The sequence below is a fragment of the Lytechinus pictus genome, chromosome 13 (assembly GCF_037042905.1).
Source record: "Lytechinus pictus isolate F3 Inbred chromosome 13, Lp3.0, whole genome shotgun sequence".
Lineage (NCBI taxonomy): Eukaryota > Metazoa > Echinodermata > Echinoidea > Temnopleuroida > Toxopneustidae > Lytechinus > Lytechinus pictus.
The window spans coordinates 24,064,249-24,090,087 of NC_087257.1; the positions used below are offsets into that span (position 1 = coordinate 24,064,249).

The window sequence follows — 25,839 nt, forward strand, 5'->3', positions numbered from 1 at the left end:
AGAATCAATCCTGACGTGATAATTTTTTTTTAGACAAGTAGACAAGTGCACTCACTCTTGAAAGTCGATCGTCATGTGATGTCCGTCATTGAAAATTGAAACGAAATACAAACGTTTCATATTCACGCTCTAAATGCATATTAATGATTATCTTATGCAAATTATTGTTAAAAATTACATTAAATATTATTCTATGGTCATTACAATATTGTTCATGAATGCAAGGTATATTTTATGTTGATCGCGTCAATTTCCCGGCAATTTTCTGGTTTGATTAAAGCACAGTACTGCGCATGCACGATCGATGGCGATGACTTTCATTTTGGGGAATATAAATCAAGTAAGTAGTAGTCAAGTTGGACATTACTGTTTATTTTGATGAATGTGTGAACCAAACGAATCGGCCGGTTGACCATTTTTTTTCTTCGATGCACCGATTTTGCAAAATCTGCACCGGTGCTAGATGACATAGATCATCGATTCGACTCAGGCTTAAAGGTAAATGCTAGCTTTGGTAACGATATCAAAATGAGTTCGTACAGAATCCAATGAAATGACCACCAAAGTGTCTGTTTGTATAAATAAAACGCATGTGCCAAAGGATTCTGGAAGAAATTGTGTAATTGCTGAGAAATCAACAAATAAGCACAGGATTCGGGTAGAGCGTCGGGCCTGACGCTCAAAGCAATAATTATACACTGTCCCACGTGCGCTTATCTGTGTTGGGGAAGTTCAGTCTGAACATTTTTCAGCGTAGATTTCAAGATTTCACAAAGTTCAGTTTATGTAACTGTACCAGATCTAGATCCTCGATGATATACTGACAATTAAGCCTGGTTTTACAGACTTTCTCATGAAATCATTGTTTACTGCAACTACTGGAATTTCTCTTTAATTGGGACATTGTGATCTGGTGGACTCTTAACCTTCAACCACAGGGTCATGGATACAAATCCCAGCAATGTTGTGTTTCTTTCAGCAACAAATTCACCCACATTGTGCTGCACTCAACACTGAATGCACCAAGCTCTGGAAACAGCAGTTGAAGCCAACAGGGTAATGAATGGTGCAGCTTTGAATAGGCAACTAGCCAAACAGTGCTTTATGACTGCTCTATCATTACCCCATTGGAGACCGAGCCGGCGTGTATGCGGGTTTGATTCTATGGAAAATATGTGTTATAGCAAAATCATTCAGTCTCCAAAGTGTTAATGGGTCTTCATTAGTCTTTAGACTCACCTGCATCGAGATATGTAGTGTAGAGAGCATCTTGATCATTGTTGAAGAAACCAACAATGCTGACATCATCCTGATGAGCAAGGAACTCTCGAAGAGCTTTCACAGAGCCAAGGAGCTGAGAACTGTCACCAACTTGTTTCTTCATGTACTGGATAATACCTGAAAAAAAAGGGTGAATATTGATGTCTTTTAACAGTAATAATATACATAGGATATGTCACAATCATAGGATATGTAAGAGGCAAAGGTATTCAAGAAAATTATTCTTCTAGTAACAATCACAAACTGAATTCTAACATTACAAAAGGTGTCAACTTAGTGTTTTAATGCACATAGTATTCATGGGCTAAAAGCTGGAGGGTTGTGGGTCCAAATCTCAGCCATACTGTACCAAAGTTAAAGACTGAACCTGCATATATTTAGCTGGAGTCTATGGAAAACACGTGTTAAAGCTAAATCATTTAGTCAGATTAATCATCCAGGTTCAGTCCTTGAAACGCTAGTATGCCTGGATGGCACCATGCAATTCCCAGTAATAACAACAATTCCCACCTTAAGCACTCTTTAGAGTGGACCCAGGCACCTAGTAAATCATATTTCCATTATTTAGTGAAAGAGATTTGAGTTTGTGTATACCTTTTGATTCTCTGGGTCCACTGAATTCAAAATCTTTGCCCTTCCTGAAGATTTTGAGTGTCGGATATCCGCTCACATCGTACCTGGTGGCCAGGTCACTCTCTGCAGTGGCATCTACTTTCGCTATAGGGATGGGTGGATTGTTGTTCTGGAGGGCTTGGGCAGCCGATTCCAATTCTGGGGCAAGCCTCTTGCAGTGTCCGCACCTAGAGGTGATGTGAAACAGACAGACGAGTTTGAAAATCTGTTTGCTCCAGCTTGAAAGTATTTTAGAAATATGTTTCAATGCAACATTGTAATCTCATAAATAACCTGTGCAAGAATATCCACATATTGAAGTTAGCTGTACCAAAGTCACCATTAGAATCCTATGTCTAGTCCTTCTTCCCTTGGAATATTTGGATATATATGTTACTACATGTAGTTACCTGGCAAAATTTGCAGTCTCTTTTTTGAGTGGTGAAAACAAAGCTTGTTCACCATAAGACCTCTGCAAACCCTATTCCTTATTTCATTTGAGTTTTGCTCTTTGGGGCTGCACAAGGTATTATCTAATATCAAGCAAGTATTTGATAGTGATGTTTTTCATGGAGTGACTGCTATCCAATTTTGTCTAGTTCTTTGAAAAATAGAATGAGTTTAAATGCATAGTCTTCAAACTAAATGGATATATGTATACAGTTGTAATCTGCATTGCAAAACGTCCTTGCAGATTTTATCAAGTTAATGTTAATTCCAGAGTTGACAATCCATGGAGACCTACTTACCATGGAGCATAGAATTCAACCAGAATGAGGTCTGCTTCGTTGACAGTATCATCAAAGTTTTCTGAAGTCAGGGTAAGAACAGCTTCTGGAGGCGGGGTCCAATTAGGATCAGATTCCTTCTTCATATATTGCACAATACCTAGAAAAGAGTGTCGGTTTAATCCCTTTTAAAAATTATTTGCATAAATTTAGACCCAAGTTATGCTACTGTTGCTAAAAACTGGCCCATCCAAAAATATTAATTGGGGGAATTATTACAAGGATCATCAGAATCATCAGAAAAAAACTTGGCATACTTAACATATTGTTGCTATCTTTTAGTACGATTTAGGAACCATCTGGATCTGCAATCCAGCACCTTGCTACCCAATGTACATGTTACTTGGAAGAGAAACTCTAGATTTGCAGCTGCAGAGCTTAGAAGTGGAACTCCATCCAGAAAAATGAAGGGGAAAAAAAACCTAACTATTGCACAATAACAAACAAAAATGAGGGGGCTAAAATAGAGCGGTAAGACCAATTCTAATAGGTCAACATATCTATTTGGTTACAAAAATGACACATAAATGACTTCATAGTGCTTTCTTGTGAATGATGCCCTACATCTTTGAAGATCAGCAGGGGGAAATGTGAACAAAAAAAGAATCCTGAAGAAGGAAACGGAATACAGGAATAAAACAAATATACAATGCTACGGGGGGTCTTACCATCCTTTTCTCTTGGTCCGTCATAGGCAAAAGGTTTGCCCTTCCTGAAGATCTTCAAGGTCGGGTACCCGGTGACCTCGAAGCGAGAAGCCAGCTCTGAACTCTCTGTAGCATCCACCTTGGCAAAGGGTACAGGTGGAGTACCAGATTTCATTTCAAGGGCAGCAGCAGCATACTCTGGGGCCAACCTCTTGCAATGACCACACCTAGAGAAAAACAATCAATGAATCAAGTTGTCAATTTTGTAATTGAGCATTGATATTTCAATCAAGTCTTGTTTGAGCATATTAACATTTTAACCGACCAGTAGAAAGTCAAGACAAAATCTAGTACAGAGAGGTTAATTCTTTTCCTCAATCAATCTTAATGAAGATGATTAATAAACAAGCAATGCATGGACAAATGAGGTGTTCTTTGGAAAGATATCTGTTGGTTACAGGAATTGTACAAAGGGGTCTATAAACAAAATATAATAACTGATTATATTCAGCAATTCTCATGACTGATGTCATTAGTGTATGTGTCATAACTAATTAAAATCAATCAATAACCAAACTTTTTTCTGGCAAGATTTCTATTAAACTGACTGTACTGACATAACATTTACATTACATTACTTTTCTCATCAATTGTCATACCGTAAGATTTTTATATGAATAATTGATTAACAGCAACACCTAAAAAAGAATTGCTTTGAATGAGACTTCAAAATGAAGCTTTAAGCAAAATCTGACTTACCATGGAGCATAAAATTCCACAAGAATGATGTCCGCATCATTTACAACGTCGTCAAAATTGTCAGCATTCAATACAAGGACATCATCTTCTTCCTCAACATCAAATGCCTCCTTCTCTGGTTCTTCAACATTGGCATCTAAGATAGACAGAGGAATTTAAGCTTTACACTTTGCTTTGCATCTGATCACAAGTCACTTGGAATTAAATTCTTTTAATTGGTGAGCTGTGACACTATCTATTTATATTCTGGTAAAATTTCATTTCACATTGTTACATCTACGGTGTATTAGGAAAATCTCTAGAAGAATTACGGACTAAGTAGAAAAAAAAAAGATTTTGCTCTCAAATTAAGTCAATTTTTATGATTGAAATCATAAAACTTTAAAATGCAAAAGGTTCTCATACACACCAGAAAGGTTTTGACCCTAAATTTTCTCACTTTACAAGAGAATCCAAACCATACAAAAGATTAGAAAAAAAAGGACTCGACCGAGATCTCCATGTACACATAATTTTTTCTCCACTTTTCGGTACAAAAGTTTGGTGTGTAACGTATGCTTACTCTCCATGTGCGTCTGTAACGTTGGCGAAGAACAATGAGAAACAAGATGGCGGCGTAAACATCGGGCAAGTCTCCCCCTTCTTTTCATAATATTTTTCTCATTTTTCAAAATTCTTGTTTAAAAATTAAATCGATAGCATAGAAATGTTGGAAATGAAGTTGTATCCCATTTATATGATTTAGGGCTAAATTTTTTAGAAGTAGAAATCTCGGGGGCGAAAGTTTCAGGTTTTTTGGCGGTACAAGCAGATGAATGGGATGGAATTCCTGGCTCCGTTGAGAGTAAGCATACGTTTAGTAAATGATTTTTACTCTCTCTGATAGATATCATGAAATATGTTATTTATCCGCCGATGCAACTATTTTATGATTCATGATATTTATTGGCCGATGGAAGTATATTTTTTTTAAATTGAAACTGGCACTGCTCATGATATTGTCGCCTTCTATACGCATCTTGTAGCTATAGGCTACGATAACAAAGACAGCAAAATGGCGACAATAACATCTGTATCTGCTCATCTTCTTACATTATTTTTCTTCATTTTGACATTATTTTTCATGTAAAAAGAAGTTTATTATAATGGGGGGAAATGAAGTTGTAGCCCATTTACATAAGTTTTGGATCAAAACCTTGAAGAAAACAAGTATTTTGGAGCAACATTGTTGTCTCCAAAATACTCAGTGTGTGTGGGCCTATGCCATCTCGTCCCAGGCTCCATGGAGATTAAGCCTACGTCAGTAAATGACTTTTACTCTCCAGGCTATTCTAAACTAGATCCAGTCCAGGGAGTCGAGGCTGACGATCAGCGAACACTGAGCTGGGGTCCGGTCCAGAGCTCAGAAATCAGGGTCCCATTAATTTAATACTTGATGTAGTAATCCCTTTGGCAGCTCATACAGAAGCTTTACTGGCAACTGGGATGAGCTCTGGTGAGTAGCAAAAACGAGTTTCAGGCAACACTCAGTTCTGAATCTTCTGAAGTTCTGTGCCAACAATGTCATGAGACATGACAATGTTTTATACCGACCTTTGAAAAATCCACTGTGAAAGCACGTTCGTAGTGCCAGGTTAGTATAGATCCAGCTATCCTCGCAATAGGTGTGAGTGGGATTTCAGTAGCTTTGAACTGTTATTGCAAATTTGGAAAGAGTTCCGTATGCACCCCCCACCAAAAATAACAAAAGATTGTTGAAACATCCGGTTCGTTCACCTCAGATTTTCCTATCATTTTTTTGTTTACTGTTGCTTACCTCAGTTAAGACTCAAACTTGACTCGTTTTATCTGCAGTGCAGTCAAGACCTCTTCCCGCTAGCCTATAGCCGCCCTAGGCCTAACGTTAGATAGGTGCTGCTAGTGTATTGCTAGTGAGAAGCGCTGATACGGAAGGGGTATTTTAAAGATTATGTTATATTTCCACTCCCCCATCAAGCCTCAACTTCAAGTCAAGGCATCGCCGTAGGCGTAGCCTAGGCGTACTGTATGATGGGGTGTCCAAACTTCGCGCACTTTTCAAAAATATTCATCAGGCTTAAATTTTTTCACAAAATATTCATAATATATACAAAACCAAGTCAAGAAATAGTTACCACATTGACGGCAAGATCGTAAACTATAAAATCATGGACGAAAATGTAAAGTAGGTCAAGGGGATTCGCCGGTATCGCGATCTCAAAATTCTATTCCGATCGGCAAATGCGCGCTGTGCTGGAAAAACGTTCAAAAAAGTGTGACCTAACTTCGCGGACCAAAGTTTTTGTGGACATTTAAACAAAAGCTCAAGCTCAAAAAGTGAAATATTTATATCAGATTGATGGCAAAATGCTATAGAATCGGTTAGTACCACATTTAACTCACATTTTTGATGATTTCTGCTTGCAAAATGGTGATATCGTGATGCTTGTTGAGAATATCAGATTTCTTCAAAACGGGCGCTAACGGTTACAAATTTGCCGATCTTTTGCCAATATTTTCATGAATACTGAACTCATCCTAAAGAAACTTACACCAAAGGGTAATTTTAGGTCGCTTTTCACGTTGATGATGTCAGATTTTAAGGATAATGACCGTCCGCGAAGTATGGACACGCGCGAAGTTTGGACTCACTGCCATACTAGTAGTATTATTATGGCTAGATCCACTCACACAACATGCGAGGTTAGTATACTAACCTCGCACAACACATGTGATTTCATAGTGCATTTTGACGTTTTCATTCATCACACGAATGTGAGGGACTAAACTACGCCAAACCTTTCAATATTTGTCCGCTATGTTAATCTTGATCGTATGATCAAGTTTTTATGAAAAAGCAATTATAAATTATTTATTAAAGTGTTTTTATCGCTTACCTCCAAATCTCAACCAGGATACTTCGCTCAGTCCGTCCTTAGTCATCCTTCGTACTGCGGTGGAAATTACGCAAACAACAATCGAAATGCGAAATTTTCCTATCGAACATTCTCGATTCAAGTCGTCGGCGCATAATAGGAAATTGTACCAAAAATCAACATAGTTCTCTATTTATTCAAACAATTTTTTCTGGGGTGCACTTGACCTTTAAGAGATTTTCCAATGAAAATATTACATGGAACTTGGAAATACAAATCATAATTTGGTTGAACAAAATGTTTTCTGTTAAAGTATAAAACAGAAGAGGAACATATCCTTTACGTATTTTTATATGTTTGCACAAAAAAGGAGAGGGAAAGGGAAAGGAAAAGGGAGGGGGAAAGGTAGAGGAGAGAGAGGGAAAAGGAGACCATAAAATAGAAAGAAAACAAAGGAAAGGAAGAGGGGAAGGGAGAGGGAAAGAAAAATGGAAAGAGCGAGAAAGGAAAGAAAAGAAGGGAAAGGAAAAGCGAAAAAGGGAAGGGAAAGGGAGAGAAGAAAAGAAGGGAGAACGAAAATGGGGAAAGGGAGAAGGAGAGGGGATAATGAAGGGGATAGGAAAATGTCAAGTTTGAAGATCTGAATATTAACACTAAAACAAAATTAGACTCCCATGTTTTATTTATAAAAATACCATCTTTTTCATGATTATAAAGGTTCAACGTCCCTGTTCTAGGTCTAAACTTCAACATAAATCTACTGGCGCTTCGCGCTTGAATTCTGGAGGTCATTCCTCTTTTAAAAGTATAGGTAATCTGTCGGACTTTTCAAATCCCAAATTTAAATCTTAAGCGCAAATGCCCTCGCATTATTTTTCATTTAGATACAGTCCTGTCATCAATATCAAAAACTCTAAGCGCGAGCTTCGCGCTGGCATCATTTTTGTAAGTGACATTTATGATGTTGTTCATATTTAAAAAATGTCCATTTGTTGAGGTTTAAATGTCCAAAAGTTCAGCGCTCGCATAATTTGTAAGGTAAATAGACCTACCCTTTTAATTGTTATACAAAGGCGCTTATACAACGTCCAGAATGCAGTTCGGAATATTGAAAATAACTATTGGTCCCGCTATTTCTGCCCGTGCGACAAGCATTTATCATTTTGAATCATGAGATTCACCTTTAAAATATGATGAAAAAGTATCGTTAAGACTGAATTAAGAAAAAAAGAAGCTCACGTTTCACGCTCGCATTTTAATTGATCCGTTAGCTTGTGATAATAATGGTGACTTCGTTAATATATCTTAGCGGACATGTCCATCTTTTGGTGCTTCAAGAAAAATAAACACAACACACAAATAATAATAGAAAACGAACAAGAATAGAATAGATAGTTACCTATCCCACTCATGAATTCTTATTTAACAGTCCCCAAAACGTATTTTTTTCGTGTTAGCTTATTTCATATACATATATATATATATAAATATATATATATATCTTTCACACAATATTTAAATAAAAGAGTTGCCAAAGCTGTAGTACATGTATAACTTCACACACACACACATATATATATATATATATATATATATATAGGTCTCCTCATCATGGTTATAAAAAGTGCTCAGAATGTTTTATTTTCAAGTCCTTGTATCAGAATTTTCAGCTCGGGCAGCTCTATCGCATTTTGATTACTATCCTGTTGATTTATTTACTTGAACAAAATATTTAAAATGTCCAGCTTTTAGAACAGATATCAAAAAAAGGTATTCACCTTTGATCATAGATGAGGAAGAAGAAAAAAGTGAAAAAAAATAGGAAACAAACTAACGAATTAATGTGACATAATTTTTCTTCATTTCAAGGCGACGCTTTACATTTCATCATCGCTGATGGCGCTACAATAGAAAATACCGCTTGACAGCAAAAAAAAAAAAACAGAAAGAGGAAAATAATGCTGAGCGTCTAAAATGCAGCTAGCAGTACAATCTGCAGAACCGTCGTAAACAAACATCTTGTGAATAATATCGCGCGCCCTCTTTAAGCAAAAGTTTACAACCACAATTACCCTGCGGTATCTACGTGAAGATCACGAGAAAATGCATTTTTTTTCTTAAAAACACACCAAAGAGAAGACAAGAAACGATCCATATGGTTCGGTAAGTGTCATAGCACAATTAGAAACATTATTTTAAAAGGAATGGCTTAGTTATTTTAGTAAAAAGGGTGTGAAAAATTCGCGTGCACCATGTGCATTAACCCAGAGAGCTCCGGCCCGCGTAGCGGGCCGGAGCCCAGACGCTCAGTGTGCAAACGGGCATTCAGGTGAGAGTACCGTGAAGTTTGGTCAAAATAATTTTGATAATAAATAATTAAAACAGAAATTAAGCACTTACCACGATTGTATGGATGATAGTCTAACGAGTGGCAGTTTCCTGACATCGAGGCACAGACTGGAACCTCAAAAAACGATCAGTTCTGTCGCGGTGGCTCTCCTTCTTTCAAAATTCATAGCAAAATGGCCGTTCGAGAGGGTGTAGGGCGCATGCGCGAATTTGACAAAGTCTATATGCGCTAGTGCTATACTAGCCTCGGTCTCGATCGGCCATTTTGTGTTGAATTCTGAAAGAGGAGAGCTACCGCGACAGAACTGATCGTTTTTTGAGGTTCCAGTCTGTGCCTCGATGTCAGGAAACTGCCACTCGTTAGACTATCATCCATACAATCGTGGTAAGTGCTTAATTTGTTTTAATTATTTATTATCAAAATTATTTTGACCAAACTTCACGGTACTCTCACCTGAATGCCCGTTTGCACACTGAGCGTCTGGGCTCCGGCCCGCTACGGGCCGGAGCTCTCTGGGTTACATGTGCATATGAATCCTTCGCACGCGAGATGCATTGATCCCATGAGTGGGCTAGATCTAGATATATTATTCTGAACCTTCACCATGTTTTTATTTTCAATTTTAGTGGGGTGCATATGGAACTCTTGCCGCAAATTTGGTATTGTAACAAGTTGACCTTAATTCATGTAATTATGAAACGGACCCCGGCCCAGTTCCGCGGAACTGAGGAGCACCAACAAGGAGTTGATCACGCCAGAGCTCCGGCACGTTTTCTGAACTCTTTCCCGCTCAGGTCATTCAGGTTCGGGCTCGTGAACAAAATAATCTCACCTAGTCACATTCACCACACAGTCATTACATTAGATTTAATACGAACCTTCAGCTTCTTGACTTTCTTCCTCCTCTTGGGTGCTTGCCACATGAAATGTTAGGCTGCATATAGCCAAGAATAGGACAAATATCTGTAGTTTTCGACACTCCATCATGTCTGAAAGTGTTGTAGGCGTAGCGTAGAATGATACCCTGGAAAAACCCCATCACACTCAATCAAGATAAATATTGCGCGGAATGTAAAGCTTGTTCCCTATAAAAACTGCATGGAATTTAAGAAAACAACATTTTATATACAACACGTGGTCTTTTTCTAATCAAAATATTTTCAAAATTTTACTCAATTATTGACGATTCACGATTTGTAAACCAAAAGGCGAAAAATAGAAAATACTTCGCGCATTAATATTTTAAAGAGGCTCCAAGAGACTGCTAGCGAACCAATGAATGAACGCCAAGTTTTCTGGCACTTGTGTCGTCTGCTAGGTTTATTGACACGTGTACTACTGTATAGTATATCGGACTTGGTTTACCTAAATTTACATGATTTCAGATCTAAATTACATGAAAAAAAGAAAAGATTAAAGTTCCAAGCTAAAATCATCTCTCGCTTTGCACTCGCGCATCATCTACTCAGTCCTTATGAAATACATCTTGTTGTAAAAAAGTAAATTAAACTTCAGTTAAAAAATAAAGAAAACACAAATTCAAAACAAAATACTCAAAAGTTTCACCATCATACAGCTGAAGCCAGTATAGGCCTCCGGAATGACGACTCCGAAGTGGAGCAGCAAGATGTACTAGTATACAGAGGAAGCGGGAGGGGGGGACCCCCCTTCTTTTTTCTAAAACCGGGTACAAAAACTTAAAAATGACCATATCATTGTGATTTTTTGCATGGTCAGCCCCCCCACTTTGAAAACCGTTCCGCGGCCCCTGGTATAGGCCCGCCCATTAAAATGTAGAGTTTAATGTTTATTATTGTTTCTTTTTCTATTTTGTGTGTTTTATATATGTTTTAACTTTTTTATGAACTAGAGGTCAACTTAAAGATAGTGGCAAGTAGTGTACACAGGATTAAAAAAGAGGTGGGCTCAGGGTTTTAAGCTGATTGAAATGTTGACACCCCCAAAAAAAGTTCTTCCACAAACTTTACGTCGTTTCATACCCCCAATTTTTTTTTAAAAGAGAGAAAAAGGTCTTAAACAGTTTTTTATAGGGAGGGGGGGGGGGGGGGTTAACACCTGTGACCCCCCCCCCTGCGTACGCCACTGTTAGTGGCAATGGAGAGCATATAGTGGGTAGCCCCTCAGATGTCAAAAACTCATCTTGACTTCATGTAAAAACAATCATGATATTCTTGCGAATAATTAAATAATCTATTTCCAGTACTGCAATACATATAAATTATGCAAATTTATGCAAAAATTGATTTCCTTCAGGGGCGGATCCGCCAACAGCCTTGGGGGCGAACAAAAAATTCGCCCGATCGGCCGTTCAGAGTTGATTTTCGTTGAAGGTGTGACCTAACAGTAACTTTTTAGCTTTATAAAACAACATAAATATATAATTATAAAAAACACATACACATTTAAATAGTGCGAACCTAAAGCGCGAGCCAAAATTTTTGGAAATTTCATTTATTTTGAGCAATGCTTGTGATCCTGAACAAGATGCGTACGTATGCCTACCTCAGGCGCGTAGCCAGGGGGGGCGGTGGGGGCGGTCGCCCCCCCAAAAAAAAACGTCCCCAAAAAGAAAAAAAAAAGAAGGGAAAAAAGAGAGGAGAAAAGGAAAAGGGAAGGGAGGAAAGGGAAGAACGGTAGCTTTGTGTTTTTTTTTTCTTTTTATTCTTTGGTTTTTTTTTCTCAAAAGAGAAAGTCTTTCACTCTTGCTCTAAATGTATATATGAATTTTGCTTCCGCGCTGTGCGCGGTTAAATGACAATAATGAAGTTCTCCATTGTTTCCCAACACTGTTTTTTTACCTCAGCTATATGTGTTTCTTGCCAGTTAAAGTTCAAATATATACATTAGGGCATGGAATTAGAGTAAAGTTATATAGGCCGAAGTATATGGAGTTATCTTTTTTTTTTAATTGATCGCGCAACTTCTGGTCTGGTCGGCTCCGGGCGTGTAAAATCTTTATATCAATTTCTGCCGTCACCTCCATAAGTCAACTTCTCCCGCTTTTCAGCTCATTACTAAACAACCATAATTTTGGGGCAAACAGGTACCTAATTTTAAAAGAGGAAGGTATAAAATTCGTGTCGTATTAAATAAAAAAGTACAATATTTTTTATCAAATTCTATTAAACTTCATGTCATTTCTCTGCACATTCATTTCCTGTCCTGTTTTGCGCCCACAGTTTGAAATTTTGAATGACACTTAAGTTTCTTTATAATTCAAAATGAAACGCTTCAGGATAAGTCAAAGAAATTAGGCATCCTTTTTTATATAATTTCAATAAATCACAGAAGTTTCAATTTTTTGCGCACTATTATCATTGTAATGAAGTTCAATAATCTTAGAAAATCAATTGAATTAGAGCCGATGGGGTATTAGAGATATCTAGCTGCATTTGATGAAACGTCCGCTCTTTGAAATTCCAGAGTTTCATTGCTCTGCGCGGGGAGGAATATCTTCCTCCCGGCATATACACTTCTTCTCCTCTGTTTTGCGAGTTAAATATGTGCACTGTCGCTAAATAGTTTCTAATCAATCTGATCTTTCCAAGGGAAGTATTCAATATATCATTGAGAATACCCTTTTCTCTGGACCCTTTACATGGCAAAAAAAATTGATAAAACGCTTCAGCTTCCGCGCATCGCGCGGGGTTATTATATTAATTTCCTCCATTGTATTCCTTTTATGTGCGTTCACAATCACTTTTGAAAACAAGGTTCAAAATCACAATATAGTCAACTGAATTTGAGCTGATATAGGTACTAGAGACAAGAGAGACGGCTCCTTTTCATTTTAATTTATGAAACACCAAAAGCTTCGCGCTTCGCGCGGGAGGGGGAAACTCCCCCTCCCTGCACCCACCCCCCAGGGAGCGCGCTTCGCGCGCTCTGTAAGTGTTGGCACCAATTTACCGCCCCCTCCAAAATGAAATCTTGGCTACGCGGTTGACCTTTAATGATTACTGCCAGCGTTCTTGGGAGTGGGAGTGCTATGGGGGTGAAGCACCCCCAAAAATATTATTGGGGGTGCTGCGTGTAATATATTCTCCACAGGCCACGCCCCGAGGTATTCTTGAAGATGTGTAAAAATGACCTCAATTTTTTAATGAAACTTTTTTTTTCTCTTCTAATTTTTCGGGACCAATTCAACCTCCATTTTGTTTGACGTAGTGAAAACCTTTATTTGCTTTGCTTTTCATATTTACATCAGCACCCGCAGTCAAATAATCGTTCCCAGGGCCTTGGTAAGTGGGTATATTTTTGTTCATAAAATGTTTAAACCAAGGTAAAATGTCATCAAGCTTTAAGACAGTATTCTTTTCATAGCTATACATCATACTATAACACCACATAAAATCCAAATGCTTTCATAATATTTTTCAGTGGTTGAAAATTTCTGAACGTCCCATACGTATGGTGTGCGATATCTTGGACTTGCCCTATAATAAAACAGGGAAAAGCGATGTACTGATCATGAGTCGGACAGCAATAAATGACCAATGACATACAATTATACACGATCTGCGAGCACATGAAGATGAAATATCCTCTTTGAATAAATATCATATTGGTAGTGAAGACCCTTTATTTTTATTTTTTTTTGGGGGGGTCAACATTTTCTTGTAAAAAATACCACCCCCTTTGGAAAATCCTGGATCCGCCCCTGCTTCCACTGTATTCTGTACATAGCCAACAGATGACTCCCATTGTTTTTACTAACTTGCCCACAGCTGAGCTTGCCCAGTACAGTATACAAGAATAGCGCCAGCTATCAACATCAGTTATGCCCTATGATATGCCAACAATGCATGGTTAAAATATGTTCAGCCCTCCCTTCACGATCCTATATGAAACGCAAAACTTACAAAATAATGAATAAAAATATGAATAAAGAAACGAAACCTTTCTTGATGAAGAAATATTGGGTAGATTAAAAAAAAAAAAACTAAACTCTTTAACACTTTTTACCCAACCAAAGATGAAGCATGAGTGTTTATTGGGAAAAATATCAAACATTGTGAACATTTATAGGACAAGACATAGTCCACCTCAACAAAAAGTTGATTCATATAAAGAGAGACAAATCCAACAGGCATAACACTGAAACTTTCATCAAAATCGGATGTAAAATAAGAAAGTTATGACATTATAAAGTTTCGCTTAATTTCATAAAACAGTTATTTGCACATCATGCACATCATGGTCTGTATATGCATATTATGAGGGGACTGATGACGTCAACCACTCACTATTTTTTTTTGTATTTCGTTATAATTTTTATGAAATATGAAATATTTAAATTTTCTCCTCATAACGTAAAAAAAAATATTTTCCACTGAATATGTTTAATTACCCTCATTTCACCATTTTCAGTCAAGTTGGTCCTTATTGTTAAATTTGTAAAATTTGAAACATTTTATAATTCAAACAATAAAAAACACAAAAGAATAGTGAGTGAGGGGCATCAACTCTCTCATTTGCATGTCACTGGGTTGTGCGTATAACTATATTTTGTGGAAAATAAGCGAAACTTTAAAGTGTCATATTTATTTTACATCCGATTTTGATGAAATTTTCAACATTATGTTTGTTGGATTTTTTTAAAAATCGAATCAACATTTTTTTCTGGGGCTGACTTGACGTTTAAAGCGGTCATGTGTGAATTTTTCAACATTATGCTTGTTGGAATTGTTTCTATTGATCAAGTTTAACTTGATACACCATACACGTCCAATACCTATTTTACCATACAAAGATGCAAAAGCTACCTTTCTACCCAATATTGGTAATATTTTACTTAACCTTGCTATTAGAGTTGTAAAGGTAACTTCTGCTTTGGTATTTTAGGCCTATACTTTGTTAATGCTGGGTAGTACAGCATTATTGAATAAAACTCAATTACACACATAAAGGCAACGCTGGCCTCATTTACTGACATTAATTCGGACATTAAAAAAAAACACATTTGCAGCTTTACTAATTTGCTTTTCATTAGTGTTTTTTGGTATGTCGTCAGGGGCTTCTGTATCTAAATACCCCAGATGAAATAAACCTCGACTTTTATGGGTTGTCAAGGGGCTTGATACTCCAAAATTATATACTTTTATCGTTATAGCTACATGACGAATAAAATAAATCAATCGATCATGTTTCTTGGGTATACATATACTGGAATCCATCTCATGGTGAAGAATACTATTTTCAAGAATATCTCGAAGATTTGAATGCCAAATATCACGATATAAAAATCTGGATTTGCAGCAATGATTAAAATTTGAAGGTTTTGATTGTGACATCCTGATAAAAAATGGGTGAACGCAGCTCATAATTACATACTACTATCTATGCAAGGGAGATAAAAGCAATATTTCAGTGAAGAGTGAAAATAGTACTTTTTAATTTACAACATATGGTTTAAAGGGGGAGGCGTCATTTATATCCATATACTCCAAAATACCCCTTGGTGACACACTGCTTCCACTAGTTTGTTGTTTCTCAGTCTTTACATATTCATGATATTGCTTGTACAGCTGTAATTCCTGCAAATATTCTATTTACTTCTACACGTAATCAGGTCAACGAAAATATTTGGAACAAATTGACACTTTCAAAAATTAGATTGAGCTATAGATTTAGAATATCAAATTGCACATGAATAAAATATTTAACTTCCACATGGGGTTCAAGACATTGAGTCAGATGCATTAAAAAGAGTAGCACTTGCTTTTGCTAGGCTTTTACTTCATTCCGTTTGCATCAAGATGAGCGAGCAAATGCTTCTGCTAGGAAGTTCAAGCAATCGCTAACTGACCGCTAGCATTTCCTTGACGATTAAGCTATTGCTAAAGTGTGGGTTTTTTCAAACTCCTTTAAAGCAGCTTGAGTGTAACTTGCGTCATCAGGGCGTTCGCGCTTTTTAATTATGCTTATGCAACCGAGAAAGAAGCTAATGATGTACAGTTGCCTATACATGAACATGTTTTCTTCCTTATATCATGTATATAGTAGATGGAAGCCAACTGTCAAATACATAAAAACATAAAGTTAGTTTGACGCCACGTCTAAGGGAAATGTTAAGACCGTGTCAGCATATACCACGTTGTCACAATAACCACAAAGGAGGCGTATTCTAAAATTAGCTTCCTTTTAATACTTGGAAGTATCTCAGTAGCGGTGCTAGCTTGTAGCATATATTCAACAACTGTGTGTGAATCCTGTAGCAAATAACAAAAATTAAACAACAAAGATTTAGACTCTTGATTAAGTACTAATGGTTCCTTTCACATAGTATTACAATGGGTTAATAACTTGGAAATGATATCAATACCTCTTTCACTTGTCAACTGTAACGTGTTATTATTCATTACACTTTTATGTAAACACTTGTGCTTATCTATATCATTAAAACATAAGCTTCTTATTCACTGAAATGTGTTTGAAATGTCATTTGTTTTGTTTCTAAAAATTACATAAACATCTATTATTATTTATGATCAAACTGCACAATTCAGTTTCTTTTGCAAAGTGTTTAGCAAAGTATTGTAATATTTGTCAAAAAACGACTTAATCGAAACTAGCTTAAAGCCGAATCACCAAAGAAACATCAGAAAATATTCCTCCGCTTTGAAAACGTGCGCGGAAAATATCCGTACAATTGGGTTTCAAAGTGATTAGCGTAAGAAAAATAGGTCTCATATCTCACCTCAAATGTATGAGTTATTGAACCAAATTAAACAAAATACGTGTTTTCAAATAATTGACAAACTATCATAAAACATGTTTGTTTCTCTCATTTGCCTTGAATTACATTAACAACAAATTTTCATGAATTAAACTTTCACTCGGTACGCTGTCATGTTGAACACGTTTGTATTAACGTTAGTTATGTAATTTTCCATTATCCATTTTTAAAGACAGGTCTAAATTTGACCCTAATCACCTTAAATACATTACAGAAATATATGTAGGAATTAAGCATAAACTACACTGTAATATTAATCGAACAGAATTTAACGTACCTTCAGTTTTGTATTAAAAAACGAAGAAAACTCGGGATCGACCAAGGTCGATGTACCTTCGAACGGTCTTGTTTTAGCTGTGACCTTGCTTTGACCTTGAAGGGTAATTAGTCTAAACTCAAGTACATGCAAAAAACCAAACATTTCAAAAGGCAACAATATCTGAATATCAAAAACTATGTCATTCTATGACATCCCAACCCCCTAAGCGTGACGGAATGTCACAAATACAACAATCAATTCTTGCGTTAAAACTTTGATAAAAAAGGTTCATTAAAATATAATTGTCCAATGTCCATCTTTTCATCTTTGGCATTTTGAATCATTAGGAGCAATTTGTCCAATGTCCATCTTTTCATCTTTGGCATTTTGAATCATTAGGAGCAATTTCTCCAATATGTTCATAATTGTCCTGTAATTAATATCATCGTTCTCAAAGTCTAAATGTCTGAACGTTCCTCTCGCTTCATCAGAGATACAAGTTTAGTGATGGGTCTGTTTGCACATGTGCCGTCTGCAAACTTCACTTCAACAATTCTTACCAGTCCATCTTGTCCAGGTTTGGTGTCTACTACTTCGGCCATCTTCCAAGACCCACGTCTTTTGTCATCACCGATGACAAGGACAATATCGTTCTTCTCTATGTTCTCTGCAGAATGTTGCCACTTCTGACGTGGCGTCAACTTGTGGATGTAGCCAAGCCATCTATGCCAAAACCCGTCCACCATTTTATTGCAAAGTTCTCTACGTTTGCGTGGATCTCCTTTGTAGTCTTCACAAGGGATGTCTGGACAGGTCAATTCCCCTCTACCAATAAGAAAATGATTGGGGGTAATTGGAGGATGGTCCATGGGTGAGGAAGACATCGCAGTCAGGGGGCGGCTATTGATGAGACCTGAGATCCTGCAGAAGATGGTCTCCCATTCCACAAAGGTTAGACGATCCGCCTTCACAAGATGCCGCATAGCTTTCTTTACTTCCTGGACCATGCGCTCAACCGCTCCTTGGTGGTGAGGTCCTCCTGGTGGTCCGAACTTCCACTCGATTTTGAAACGTTGACAGTGCTCACGGACCTGTGTTTGGTTGAGTTTAAGATTCAGTTCATTGATTGTATTGTCAGCCCCTCGGAAACAAGTGGCATTGTCACTAACCATCATGGCAGGTGCTCCTCTAACACTGACAAACCTTTCCAAGGCTTGAAGGAAAGCCTGAGTTGAGAGGTCCTGGACAACAGTCAAGTGGACAGCCCTGGTAACTGCACATGTGAATAAAGCACAGTATCCTTTGGTCGTGGTATTACGATTCAGTTTCACCATTACTGGGCCTAGATAGTCTACCAAGGTGGTCTTGAAGGGTGGAGAACAAGGGCTGATCCGGAACTCTGGTAAATCGGCCATTCTCTGGTGTGCCGGTCTTCCTCTATATCGTCTGCAAGGGATGCAACAACGAACAACACGTCGTGCGATGTTCATGTCGCCTACTATCCAATACCTCTTCCTGACCTCATTCGCAGTCCGCAAATGACCACCATGAAGGGCATGTAGATGTCTATCACGTACAAGGAGGAAGCTAATGTGGCTATTCTTTGGCAGAAGATAAGGATGGCGAACATCATACGACAAAGGGGCCCTACCAAGACGTCCGCCAACACGATACACCTGTTGGTCCTCATCAAAGAATGGACTGAGTTTCTGTATATTGGGATCTTGGAAATCTATCCCTTTCTGTGCTTGCCTGACCCAATATAGCTCTGCTTCCTTGATCATTCTTTGGGATGGCCATTCAGAGATCTGCCGGATGAGTTGCTTCAGCCATTGATTCCGTGGAAGCTCCTTGAGGGATAACACCCTGGCCGTGACCATCTGGAGTCTAGACCAACTAGAGAATTTGGTTGCATCAACAATTGGATAATTCTTGGACACAGCATTCACAGATAATGCGAAAGTTTTGCTGTTTCGGGAGTGAAATTTCTTCCGTTCAGGATCTCCTGGTTTGACGGGAATGTTTTCAGGTGTCTTCGGCCATGATTGAGGAGGTAATCTCAAGAATCCTGGTCCATCAATGACCTCCTGCATGTCTGTGACATCGCCTCCTCTAGAAATGAGATCAGCTGCATTTTCATCTGTGGGAACGTAGGCGATATCACTGTAGGGGTCAAATTCAGAAGTGATCTCACCAACTCGATGGGCAACATATGAGCGGAAGGTTTTCGATTGCCCTCTTAGCCAACTTATCACCGTCATGCTGTCTGTCCATATCTTCCATCCTTCTATGTTGAGGCGTAGAGCACTTCGGATGGTGTACATCAATCTGGATAGAAGGAGAAGAGCTTGTAACTCCTTCCGAGGCATACTTGTTTGCTTTAGTGGCGTCACCCTAGACCTGGCACAGACAAAGGATAAATGAGCTTGTTGACTGTCAGTATGGGACCATCTCAGCCAAACTGCGAAACCCATAGCGTCCTCCGATGCATCGCTAAAACCATGCATATATGCTGTAGGTAGAGGTCTCTTTCCCCTGTAAGGCTCCGGTATCAGACATCTTGGAATCTCAATGCCATCCATTTTGTCAAGGTCTCTGTTAATCTTACTCATCATGGCATACAATTCACTGCTTTTGTCAATAGGGGAGTCCCAGTCAAGGTCTATTTGCCATAACATTTGAAGAAGAATCTTGGGGCGTACCAACAGACCAGAAAGCATTCCAAAAACATCGTAATAGGATGCCGTTTGAGCAAGAATCTTCCGTTTGGTCAGGGTAGTATCGTCAGAGGGTTTGACCTTCTTCACGCTCAGTGTATCCTTAGATAGATCCCAACTGGTTCCAAGAACTGTAGCAGTTTCAGTGTTTTCTGTCTCGTCACATACCTTTTTCACATTAGATTGCCACTTCCTTATGTTGAAGTTTCCCTTCTTCAGCGTGTCCGTCAATTTAGACTTCAGCTCCAGAGCTTCCTCAGTGGTCCTGACTGACTCATTCAGGTCGTCCATATAGAATTGCTCTGTGATTACTTTCTGTAGTTTGTCATCATCCGGTGCATGTTCACTAGCCACATGTCTGAGAGTGACTATTGCTGCAGTAGGGGAGGGCTTGTCCCCAAATGTAACGGTTCTCAGTTCATAGACTTGCATTGGGTGATTTGGATTTTCTCTAAACACAAATCTGTGGAATCTAGCATCATCTGGGGGAATCTTGATCGCCTGGAACATCTTTGAAATGTCAGCGATCACGCCCACTTCATTTTCACGGAACCGGAGGGCTACCTCAAACAGATTTGAGTTGACGTTCTCTCCTTTGATAAGATAATCATTCAGGGAATGTCCTTGAAATTTCGCCTTACCGTCATATACAACACGGACTGGAGTGGTTTTTGAGTCTTTGACAACTGCGAAGTGTGGAAGGAACCACATCTTGTTCCCTGTTTCCCTGTCTTGTTGCAACTCATCCTGCGTCACTAGCCGAGAGACACCCCTTTCCAGTTGATCCTTCATTTGCCGACAGTAGACCTCCCACTCCTTTGGGCGATTTCTGAACTGGTTCTCAAGGCTCTTCTGTCTCTTTACAGCGTACTCATAGTTATCTGGTAACCCTTCTGGAGATCGCTTCCAGGGTAAGCGGATCTCATAAGAACCATCTGGTAGTTGATTGACACTCTTCATCATGGATTCAGTAGCTCCTTTCTCATCATCAGAAATGCACTTGCATTTCCTGGGTTCCAAGCCAGCCGTCTCGAGTCCAATGAACTCCTCTAGGGATCCTGAAGCGACCACGTTAACGTAGTTAAGAAGTGGTGCTGTGTTAGATGGACCTCCTTGAATAAACCAACCTAGGGGACATCTTACCGCAACTGGTTCATCGGGTCTGCCTCCTCTGATATATTCCTCCCAGACCATAAGGTGAGTATTGTCCACTCCAAGTAATAGATCAATTACTGGTGATGAGGCTTCATCAATATTTACACCTGTCAAGTGGTCATATGATTCCAGCTGCTGAGGAGTAATGACAGGTATATCTCCACAGGGTTTCTCGATCTCAATGGCTCTCAAGGGGTATGAACAATTTCCTTGGCTATCCTCGATTTCACATTCCAGGATCCTCAGCTTGCGTTTGATAATGCTTCCACCTACAAGGCTCAGGTCATGGTCCTGGTAACAGTCGCCATCAATTCTGGGAAAGATTCCTGTTCTTACGAGGGTGGCCTGACTACCCCCATCTATCAGGATGCGTACAGGGTGTCGTTTGTTACCACATCGCAGAAAACCCATCACAGTTGGTAAGGTAGCCTGCAGTTTCCCTAGTTCTGTGCTTGTAGAAGATTGAACTGAGCTGTTGGAATGCATGGGTCTCACAATGTCTTCTTGATTAGCACTGACTCTTCGACTCTGATCTCTGGCATCATCATGGGCTTTGGTACAAATGGCGGGAAAGTGCTCATCACTACCACACATCTGGACTCGACATGGTGACCTGAACTGGCACTTACTGTGGTCATAAGGTGGCTTGCCTGAGATACAGTTATTATGGCCACACCTGAAGCAGATGTTGTTAGACTTCATCACGTCAAATTTCTCCTTTAGCGCAAGGGACCTGAATTTATTGCATGTTTTCAGATAATGAGATGAGGTCTTTGGGTGCAGAGGGCACTTTGGGATGTGTGCAGTTGATGTATCCTCCCTCAACATGGCTGCGTTGAAGGACTTTGAAACTCTCTTTGTAGGTTCCAAGCTTTCAGATGTAGTAGATTTTGATTTCTCAATTAGGATGTGCTGTTGATATAGCCATTTGCTGAGTCCTGAGAGGGAATCATCAGTATTGTCATCGCGAACACTTTTGTAATACAGAATCCTATGTTCCTCTGGGAGCTTCAACTTGATTTGGCTCAGCATAATCCTGCTATTCATCTCACCTGCTAAACCAATCGTCTCTGCTTGGCATTCAAAATTCTGAAGAACCTGGATGAAGTTTGCCATTGCAGGAAGATTAACCTTTCCTTTACTCTCATATGGCTTGAGACTATCCAAATCCTGTAGCAGTCTGTCAACTACTCGGTCTTTGTCATCAAAGCGTTGGTCTAGCATCTCCCATGCTCTTGCTACACTCGAACAGCTTTTGACCAAGTTTCTTTCCTTCTGAGACATCATTGATTCTGACAACTGGAAGAAACATTCAATCTCCGACAGTTCCTTCGTACAATGTTGGAACATTTCCTTGAATCTCTGATATTCCCTGATATCTCCATTGAATGTTGGGAATTTAAGTCTCGCCATCCTGGGAGCACAGGCACCTGCAGATTGATTCCGAGAGGTAGGAGCAGGAGAGCTTGGAGGAGTAGTTGACTGTTGATTGGATGCTTGGTTGATTGATGATGGCGACAGCTGTTTGCTGAGGATTTTCCTACCATCATTAATCTTCTGGACAAAGTCTGCCTCACAGTTGACCATCCAGGTTTCCTGTGCTTCAAATTCAACGTCGTTCTCTATTACCTGTACAAGCTCTGCGTGCGTCTCTTCTACCCTTGCGAACTGTTCCTCGGCCTTGTCGATGTACTGCTTGAGGAGACTAGTATCTGCAGAGTCATTGGAGAGGTTGACAATAGCTGTTAATGTCCTCGTCAATTGTCCCTTCAGATTGCGCCTCGAAACCTTTAGAGCCTTTGTGTCAGCCATCTTGCGTTGATAATATACAGCAAAGTTGTTGAAGAACTGTTAAGACCGTGTCAGCATATACCACGTTGTCACAATAACCACAAAGGAGGCGTATTCTAAAATTAGCTTCCTTTTAATACTTGGAAGTATCTCAGTAGCGGTGCTAGCTTGTAGCATATATTCAACAACTGTGTGTGAATCCTGTAGCAAATAACAAAAATTAAACAACAAAGATTTAGACTCTTGATTAAGTACTAATGGTTCCTTTCACATAGTATTACAATGGGTTAATAACTTGGAAATGATATCAATACCTCTTTCACTTGTCAACTGTAACGTGTTATTATTCATTACACTTTTATGTAAACACTTGTGCTTATCTATATCATTAAAACATAAGCTTCTTATTCACTGAAATGTGTTTGAAATGTCATTTGTTTTGTTTCTAAAAATTACATAAACATCTATTATTATTTATGATCAAACTGCACAATTCAGTTTCTTTTGCAAAGTGTTTAGCAAAGTATTGTAATATTTGTCAAAAAACGACTTAATCGAAACTAGCTTAAAGCCGAATCACCAAAGAAACATCAGAAAATATTCCTCCGCTTTGAAAACGTGCGCGGAAAATATCCGTACAATTGGGTTTCAAAGTGATTAGCGTAAGAAAAATAGGTCTCATATCTCACCTCAAATGTATGAGTTATTGAACCAAATTAAACAAAATACGTGTTTTCAAATAATTGACAAACTATCATAAAACATGTTTGTTTCTCTCATTTGCCTTGAATTACATTAACAACAAATTTTCATGAATTAAACTTTCACTCGGTACGCTGTCATGTTGAACACGTTTGTATTAACGTTATGTTGTAAAAATGGAAGTTGTGGGTTACAGATGATGTGATGGCACGAGATACGATACAATACGATGGCGAGTGGTTATAAATGACAAGTACAACACTGACAAGGGTTATTACTCACTAATTACACGAATGGGTTACCGACGATACAAGACACGGACAACAACTAATACTCACCTGACACTTGTACTAAGGATTCCACACGGTAGATAACTAACTCAGGTAACATTGACTTCTATGTAGCTAGGTTGCAGACCATGGCGCCGAGTGGGGAGCTACTATGTCCTCACTCGATGGCGTCTCGGGGTCTTCTCTCTCTGGTGTCTAGTCTGGATCTAATCTCTTGCACCAGCTTGTGTACGTGCTGTGCAACGCACGTACACACGTAGCATGCGAAGGAGCATATAAAGGCTCCTCCAATCAGGACGCTCCTCGCATGCACACAGCACACACACAGACTTAACATACATGAACATAGGTCAATACATAGACTAATACATATACAGGTACATGGCAAATTTACTACATTCCTCCCGGTTCCATCAGATTGCGACATATATGACAAATCCATGAATTGGCTATATTGTGCAATCTCAATAGATATAAACAGATATGAAGAACTCTGACAGAAGAATGTAATATATGCCTAGGCTATATGATTAAAACTGATTAAATATATGACATCAATAAAATACCTCAAATACACAAAAAGTGTGATCTGAGGATATGAACTATTCTTAACTTGTTCATTAAAAAGATTGCTGGTCCAGCAAAATGAAACATCTCATCACTTGAGACCAGCAAATATACACTTGGAGAAACAAGAACAAGTTAATGGTAAGTATTAATCTGGCCAGGCTGGCCCAGTCTTGTCTATGTATTGATACAAAGGTTATCTTCTCATTTAGTGCAAGTCTGAATGACTGAAAGAAGATATGTTCATCCTTCAAAGTGCACTACTTGACAAAGATTCTTAAAGTTGACTCTTGGTCAGTGCTTTATATTAAATTGTATATTGTACTATTAAAATAATGACAATGGAATAAAGCCAATTTGGCTGGAGCTCTATTACCAATTAATATAGGCCTGTACAATGTGACCTTTACAAATATGATATATAATTGGTCATATGTTTGAGCTCTTAAAAACATATAAAAATGTAAGGATAATTCAACCAGATCTGGTGCAAATAGATATAACAGCCTGGACCTGACATACATACATAGTATTTTCTCTTGAGAAAAAAACTACTACTATTTCAACATCCTGTATGACAATATTTCCAAGGTTGTTTATAAAGCCTTTGCAAACAAGGTAAAAGATCTTTGGTTGAAATATCTATATCTTTATGAAATATAAAATATATACAAATATGATAAAAGAATTATCTATTGCATAACCAGTGTATGCAACTATTACTTCATATGTCACCTGAAGAGGTAAAAACTATTGAAAAATAAGAAGTGTGCCCTTACCTTCAGTGACTATAGAATTAATTATAATGCCTAACAGAAATTTCAATTGCAGGACTTTCAGCAACTGATCAAGGAGATATTACTCCATTCTTGGGGTGGTGGCCAGGGAGGAAGGAGCCAAGGACAAGATGTAAGAAATGGGTTGTTACCTAAACTACAAACATACCTCTGGTTCCACCACAAGAAAGAACTGAGGAATTCAAGGATAGAGAACTTAGGAGGGGTAATTCCCAAAAGTAATTGCACAAGATAACTTTGCCCATACTTGGCATCCTCAGTAGAGGCTCGACTGTCCTCTGACACAGTTACAAGACTTGCATTATCTACACCTATATTATTTACAGTATCATCACTTACACATGTAGTATGTACAGTTACATCATCTACACATGTGGTATTTACAGTTACTTCATCTACACTTAAGATATCTACATGTGTTATTGCTAAACGTTCTGGACAGTTCCTCTTAAAATGTCCAGATTTGTTGCA

The 25,839-nt window shown here is 38.5% G+C and overlaps 2 protein-coding genes across 6 annotated transcripts in view; both read right to left on the reverse strand.

Moving 5' to 3' along the window:
• Positions 1-17,452, reverse strand: part of LOC129274290 (protein disulfide-isomerase A4-like) — a 25,625-nt gene extending 8,173 nt beyond the window's left edge. The window contains exons 1-8 of one of the 5 annotated variants that reach the window (XM_064108559.1): positions 17,368-17,452; positions 16,503-16,563; positions 10,210-10,425; positions 4,088-4,223; positions 3,350-3,555; positions 2,643-2,781; positions 1,876-2,081; positions 1,240-1,398 (exon numbers count right to left, since the gene is read on the reverse strand). In XM_064108559.1, coding sequence (XP_063964629.1) covers positions 1,240-1,398; positions 1,876-2,081; positions 2,643-2,781; positions 3,350-3,555; positions 4,088-4,223; positions 10,210-10,318 — 955 coding nt within the window. In that variant the 5' untranslated portion in view covers positions 10,319-10,425; positions 16,503-16,563; positions 17,368-17,452. Of the gene's footprint in view, positions 1-1,239; positions 1,399-1,875; positions 2,082-2,642; positions 2,782-3,349; positions 3,556-4,087; positions 4,224-10,209; positions 10,426-10,557; positions 10,638-16,444; positions 16,564-17,367 lie in introns of those variants that run through there. The other 4 variants (XM_064108555.1, XM_064108557.1, XM_064108556.1 and 1 more) reach the window with 4 other exon arrangements.
• Positions 17,453-17,807: 355 nt separating this feature from the next.
• Positions 17,808-23,033, reverse strand: LOC129259360 (uncharacterized). Its single transcript, XM_054897654.2, has one exon. It carries the CDS (start codon positions 23,031-23,033, stop codon positions 17,808-17,810), a length of 5,226 nt encoding a protein of 1,741 aa, XP_054753629.2.
• Between the last annotated feature and the right edge of the window lie 2,806 nt (positions 23,034-25,839).

Excerpts from the sequence above, each read along its gene's own strand:
- LOC129259360 (XM_054897654.2), bottom strand. The coding sequence starts at position 23,033 with ATGGCTGACACAAAGGCTCTAAAGGTTTCGAGGCGCAATCTGAAGGGA.